The sequence below is a fragment of the Austrofundulus limnaeus genome, unplaced genomic scaffold (genome assembly GCF_001266775.1).
Source record: "Austrofundulus limnaeus strain Quisiro unplaced genomic scaffold, Austrofundulus_limnaeus-1.0 Scaffold27, whole genome shotgun sequence".
Taxonomy (NCBI): domain Eukaryota; kingdom Metazoa; phylum Chordata; class Actinopteri; order Cyprinodontiformes; family Rivulidae; genus Austrofundulus; species Austrofundulus limnaeus.
In genome coordinates, this window is record NW_013952429.1 from 786,541 (window position 1) to 793,719 (window position 7,179).

At 37.0% G+C, this 7,179-nt stretch overlaps 1 protein-coding gene across 1 annotated transcript in view; it reads left to right on the forward strand.

The window, feature by feature from the left end:
• The window catches only part of si:dkey-92j12.5 (multiple PDZ domain protein), a gene marked incomplete in the record, with an annotated part of 56,993 nt that overhangs the window by 16,147 nt on the left and 33,667 nt on the right, over positions 1 to 7,179 (forward strand). Inside the window, 9 exon segments of the mRNA XM_014004873.1 lie at positions 2,292 to 2,504; positions 2,751 to 2,819; positions 2,927 to 3,049; positions 3,608 to 3,691; positions 4,212 to 4,319; positions 4,432 to 4,531; positions 4,676 to 4,767; positions 5,302 to 5,515; positions 6,461 to 6,535. Coding sequence (XP_013860327.1) covers positions 2,292 to 2,504; positions 2,751 to 2,819; positions 2,927 to 3,049; positions 3,608 to 3,691; positions 4,212 to 4,319; positions 4,432 to 4,531; positions 4,676 to 4,767; positions 5,302 to 5,515; positions 6,461 to 6,535 — 1,078 coding nt within the window.

Here is a 7,179-nt window from a genome sequence, read left to right on the forward strand (position 1 = left end):
GCATCATAAGCATTTTAGCCTCCATAAGAGTACTGTCTAAAAATGGACAAACTCAAAATCTTCCCAAGGAGAGGACATCTTTGAAAGATCCCATGGGAGCACATTAATCCAGAAACAGGTGCAATAAACCCCAGAGGTAACAGCAGACCACATCAAGACACATTTTATATCTTTCCTCGTGTGTCAGCTCAATGAAAAAGCCCGGTTTGGAATGATATTAATGGAAGGACATTTTATGTTCCGTCGTAGAACCTGAAAAGGGCTATAAAACCATGGCCGGAGCAACATTTATCAAATGAAACAGTTATGTAGATGTAACTGTCTAAAACTCCTCATTATTTTGCAAGCAGACACAACTAAACATTGTATTGAGATTATGGCTTTAATTATCTTGCAAGTTTAACATTTTGAGAGCTTGCTTATCACGCACTGTCAGTGATTCTATAAATTTGAAAAGGACATTTGTGTATTTATAATTGAGTCTGGATCTTATGGTTGTTAATTTCACTATTTTTGGATGAGATTTTACAAGTAATTAATGTAGAAGTTCTATGAATACCAAAGGGTGCTTAAACTCTTTTCATTTCATGTGTATGTATGGGTAATTTATGACACCATTTAGGCATTTAGTTTGCTTGTTAGTGTTAAGTATCATTGCTTTGTAACTGGCTGATGTTTTATGCTCTAATAAGATAACTCAGCCACTAAACACAAGCACTGATGGATTGACAAAAATGCATGGACTAGAAGTCATTAAAAATTTCACAAAAAAAACACAGAATTAAACTTTCCCACTGGTCTAGGTACTGTTTCTATTGTTGTAAATATTAAAAACATTAAAAAAAATATAACCCTACATCAAACCGACATGAATTGCCTATTTAATGTGATGGTTATTTGGATATACTTTTTCAACAATTATACAAATTGCATTATAAGTGTTTTAATAAGAGAGCCCAAAGGCAGACTGTCTCTGAAGGCAAGCAGAGGAGAATACGCAAAACAAAACAAACAGAAAAAAAAAATCTGCAAACTGTGGAAAAAGCAAACCTTACTATGAATAGTTTGTGCAATGCAATTCTAACAAGGATCTGATTAGCAAAAATAAAATTTTGTGTCATATCTATTGAGAGGAGTAATGATAATTAAAAGGTAGGTGTAGTAATTAACAAACTGAATGAAGGTGTGGGAAGTAAAGTGGTTTATGTTACTAATCTGGTTCAACATATGTAGATTGTCTTTGGGACTCTGCCTTGACTAACCCTAACAATGGAGATCATACATTGTTGTACTACAAAGCTGTTTAAAAGCTCAATAGGATTTGGAACTTTGGATATGGGAGTGTCCATGTAAAATGCTGCAAAAAATAAAATAAACAATCACAATTGTGCAACTGGAAGGAAAGCTTGCAAAAAAGCCAACAAATATGTAAAATCACTAAGCTTATACCACGGCCACATTATTAAAAACATTACTACTATTTTTCATGGTAATTTCAATTTCCAGGTGCTGCTTCTTATTTGAGACACAAGAAAACCTTCCCCCATTCAAATGTTTTTGTCTTTAGAACCACCTGCTTTTGTACTAAATAAAGAGCAAAAATCAGATCCAGGTAAGAAGTCAACCAGCTTTGTGGTACAGAAAATCCCAAAGTGAACCTGAAGTTACCTCGCCAAGCCACTAATCCCGCTACAGGGTGACTATCTGACACTAACAGACAATAAAACATAGATGCACCAAAATACACACAATGAACAGAAAATGTACATGAAAAGAAAAATTGACAAAACACAAGACTTTGACTTAGACTTTGACAAACTGAACAAAGCTGAATATCAGACACCCTCTGATATGCTATTTAAAACTTGGAAACAGAAAATCGAAAAAGACAAAAGGAAACAATTTTACAGAACTAAACCCTCTTTATCTCAGACTTTGTGTTCTCACTTATCTTTTTTCTTTTCTTCTTCTTTCATATCTTTGTGTTTTTAACACACCACCATACCCTCCTTCTCCCTCTCACAGCTTTCTTTTCTGCTTCATATTGTATTTCTTCTCATTTTCCTTATCCTGCCCATTTCCCTCCAAAGCTTTTTACCCTCATTTCATTCTTCTCTGACCACATACATCCAGGTTTGAATTAATGTCTCCACTCCTTGATTAATCTTTTTCTGCTCTTTGTTCTCCCTCAGCCCCCTTTTTCGTATCTGTTCTCATTCCTCTAATTATCTTCTCCCCATCTTTCATGTATTCGGTTTAACCTTTCCTCTTCGCTCCTTTAATCTAACCAGGGGAAGGGCATTTCTAAGTCTGTGTCCATGAACTGTGGCCCATGTCAAGACGTAGCTCTGGGCCTGAAAACCCTTTGCCACAGTGACTCATACACATGGGCCGTGGAGAACCAGAGATCCTTTCAGAGTTACGGCAGCAATACCTCTCTCACCTCGCAAGAGTTGTCCTTTACAGATATTTATCCAGACAACTCCGCTCACACCGAGTCTCAGGTATGTAAAAATACCCACAATAAAAAGTGGATTTATTAACAGAGTAGTTTATTTTAACACCCGCAGACATGAGCTCACCAAATATTTTTTTCAACCGTAAAAGAGAGCACATTACCATTTGAAATGTCACATTTTACATTTTGGGATGTTTCTTTACTCCATTAAAGTCATGCCCATTTGGCTTATCATCAAATGAGGATTTCGCTAAAGCTGTCATTTTACATGTGGCGTTTATTTGTCTTTCAGTACTGCACTCCTCCTCGAATCTCCCGCACCATGTCAATGGGGAGAAACCTTTCTGCTATTGCACATGAGGTACAGTAAGCTTTGCTTCTAAAGTAAGTGTGATTGTAGGGCTGCCAAAAGTGAAAGTAGATTTTTTTTATGGTTCTGTTAAATTTCCCTTCCCTATGCTATCTTAGAGGCGTCATATTGAGATAATAGAGCTTACCAATGATGGGAAAGGCCTCGGTTTTGGAATTGTAGGAGGACGTAGCACTGGAGTTTTGGTCAAGACCATCCTGCCTGGGGGAGCAGCTGGAAGGGTAAATCTGAGGGGTCATCCAGATGAGAACTGCATTTTTTAAAGTGTTTTTTCTTTATCGTTTCAGGCTTGTGTCCACATGGAAACAGCCCTTTAAATGCCCCAAAAGAGCGTTTTTAGAAAAGAAGTTAAAGAGTGAAAATCTTTTAGAAAAACACTCATTTAGAATGTGACAATACCATAGCCCCATTTCTTATCTAACCTACAACCTGATGGTTTCCATGTTTATGTTGTGTTTACATTTAGCCCAGTATGTAAGCATTATGTGGCTGTTTCATGCTTTCTTTCTTGTTTTTCGGTGTATTGTTATGGCAGTGATTGATTTCCACATGCAGGCCCAGCAAAACTTTTCTAGACACAATGCTGGGTTTATGAGAATATTTTTAAAAACACCAAATAAAAACAGTTTCAGAAGACAGGTTTCCATGTGGACAAGGACACTTTTTGAATTAATCTCATAACTAAACCGTTCACAAACTGTCCTTAAATATTGTTTGTATAATCCATCTAAGCATAAGTTAATGTAAATGTATTTTTTTGTGGAAAATTCTTTTCCCAGGATAATCGTCTGCGTGGTGGAGATCAGATCCTTCGCATTGGAGATACGGATTTAGCTGGCATGAGCAGTGAGCAGGTGGCTCAGGTAAAATACAACTTAGAGGGTTAACAGAAGGAGATCAAGTAATTATTTAAAGTAGGGGTCCCTAAGCTGGGGTCCCAAATAAAACATTTTGGATTCTCCCTTGTAAATGTTCTTTGCTAACTAGTTGCCATCAGTTGCAGCCCAGGGAGATATTATCTTAAACATTTTGTACAGATATTAATGTCGCACATGAGAAGATGTCAGAATATAAAAAAGAAAAAAATTGTATAGGTCCTCTGGACGGGTTCTTCTCTAATGAAACGTTTCGTCTCTTCTCCAAGAGACTTCTTCAGTCTGAGAGTTTCAGGCAAAATTCAGGCTTTTAAGCCCTGCCTCCATGTGACTGATACTCTCAGACTGAAGAAGTCTCTTGGAGGAGAGACGAAACGTTTCATTAGAGAAGAACCCATCCAGAAGACCTATACATTTTTTTCATTTTGATTTTTTACCTGGATTACTGAGATGCATCAGGACATATCAGAATATATTTTACATTTTAACAAATGACTGTGTGATACAGGTGCTGCGAAATGCAGGTAACAGGGTGAAACTACTCATCGCCAGAGATGTGACCAGAGACAATCACCTCTCCTCTCCTGTCCTCAGCCAGGACAGTTTGGATGGGAAGGTCTGCTTATTTCTATGTTTGCTGAGTTATAACGGAAAATAAATATGTGATCATTATTGAATGTAGGTGACGTTTTGTGTGTGTGTTTGTCTCTGTGTGTGTTTCTTTTTAGCTTGATTTCAACAGTGATTACGAGTTTAGCATCCAGTTCACTAAAAACAGTCGAGGTCTGGGGTTTACCATCTCAAGCTACGTGGGGGACCTTAACTCAGGTATTCAGCTTAAAAGTGGCAGCTTTAAAAACAAAAGGCTTACTGGTTTTAAAAACACCATGGGAACGTTTTGAAATAAATAATCTGCATATTAACATATTTGTTTTTATAGTGCAGCTGTGGTTTTTGTTGCATTGTGTTTAGTCTACAGTGCTGGTGTGATGGTAAAGAGCATAGTGAAAGGCAGCTCTGTGGATCAGGATGGACGCATGCGCGTTGGAGACATCATCCTCTCTGTAAGTCACAACAGATGGTTCCTTCATTGTTCTCTGAGGAAAATGATCAGGTTTTTTATGAAGTTCTTCTCTGCTCTACGTATTGTTGCATCTTGATATCTAGTTTACATGATTTTGTAATTCTACTCTAATTAGAGCCTATTTTGAAGCTGATGAAGAGGAATTATATTATTGTTTTTTTTTTCTTCTCTACAACCAAGCAAATGCATGGCCATTTGTTTTTACTTGTGCTTTTCATCTGGATCTGTCCTTATTTTTGATTAGTCTAATTATATTTTTATAGTTAGTGTGTCTATTACCAATATATCTCATAAACAACTGAATTTAAAAAAAAACATTTGGCAGTACAAGTTCAACATTTGACATCAACTCACTTCAAGCGGCTACATCTAATTGACATTAGCTAATACAAAAATGACTCCATCAGTTTTAGTTATTTAGCTTAAATATCCTTGCCACCTTAAATTACCCCCAAAACACACCTGCACCCTCAGCGCTTGTTTACTTCTCTGCACTATCTGTCTCATGCCTCAGGTGGATGGAGTGAGTCTTCAGGGCTGCAGTGAACAACGAGCCATGGAAGTGCTCAGGAGGACAGGTTCCCTTGTCAGACTGCGGTTGCTGAGGAAAGCTGTCTGTCTGAGCCACATTCTGCCCCCAGTTCCTCCTCTGCAGCCTCTTCGACACTCCCACAGCTTCCACGAGGGCAACACTTACAGACTGAGCCTCAACAAGATCCAGGAGACAGGTGTGCTGACAGAGACAGATCTCTATAACTGAGCAAAAAGGCATTATTATAAACTTATACTCACTGTAAAAAATCATCCATCTAACCAAGTCTTGCAGTCTTATATCTACCTACCCAAAATATACTTTAGATTTTTTTAACTAACACAAACCTGATACAAGCACAAGCAGAATGTGTTAGATTATTAGTCTTGTAGGTTTGAACACATAACTTGAGATGATTTGGACTATAATCTAGTATTTTTTAAACTCGTAATCATTGCAGTGCTGTTTAACCTTACCTTTAAGAAATTGTTAAATAATTTATTCAGTGTACATCTATATAAAACAAAGAGGAGAAACCATATTTCAGCAAGAAATTACAGTTGTACAAACATAAAACAAAGAAAGTATGTGGGCACTTAATGAATATACAGCATTATAAAATCTCTCCCAGATACCAACACAATCTTTTAATTTATTTCCATTTGCTCTATTTAGCAATTGAAGAACATATCCCTGTTAAACTTTCAACATTATATCACATTTATTTATTATTATATTTTATATGCTTTTTTTCCCATTTCTTAAATTTTGATTTTTCTATTTTTATTTTACTTTATTTTTTTGCCTCAAAATTCTTTTCTTGTGTAATGTGGATATAAACAATAGTTTGTATTTTAATTTTAATTTTAGTTTGGATTTATGTTTTGATGCCTTATATTCTATTTAAAAAAAAGTATTTTTGATTAAAAAAAGGAACCTGAACTTGACTGACAACATTTTTTGGTTGTGGAAAATCAGTAATGATTTAGATCAATAATGATTTAGGTGCATTTGTTCAGTTAATGAACTTTTCTATATCATGCATAAAAAACAAACATAAAAAGAATACATATATTTTATAATACAATGCGTTTGTGTGGATCCCTGCATGTGTGCTCAGACGTGCTCCTCCGTCTCGCAGGAATCTGTTCTCTGCGTGAAATCTCCCGGCGAGCAGCATATGCCAGCAGACGACCCCGATACGATTCCAGAGACGGTAAGCTCCTCTTCCTGCCTTCTGCACAGCGGTCTGGAACTGAATCACACGACTCGCTCTGCTTTGCTGCTTTGGATCACGAAACAGCAATGTGCCAGTGAACCATGCTCTTTGATGGGACTCTATTTATAGTTTTGTGCAATCATGTGTTTATTCAACTCATTCAGCTCATTCCAGATGATTTGTCTCTCACGCCGCTTGCATTTATGGCTTTATTTAGACAAGAATTTTTGGGCCTGATTAGAGCGCACTGACAAATAAGCCATGACTGCTGTTAGGCTTCAATAGACGAATAAGAAAAAAATAACTTTGTCAGGAAATGACAAGCTGGTGGATGTGAATATGCATGCTTGTTTGTATTTAGTGTGCGTGTGCGTGTGCGTGTGTGTGTGTGTGCATGCCTGTGAAATGGCTGTGTGCTGAAATTCAGCTTTGCCTCAGGTTGCCTGAGGTTGTCTTCTTCCTTTCTGAGAACCAAGGAGATGGGTTTTTTTAGAGGCTTCTATTTTTATTTACTTGACCATCAGGAATTTGAAACAATGTGTGTTAATAAATAGGGGAGCTTCGTGTATTTGCGTGTAGATGAAATAAAAAGGATTTTCTGTGTGTGTGTGTGTGTGTGTGTGTGTGTGTGTGTGTGTGTG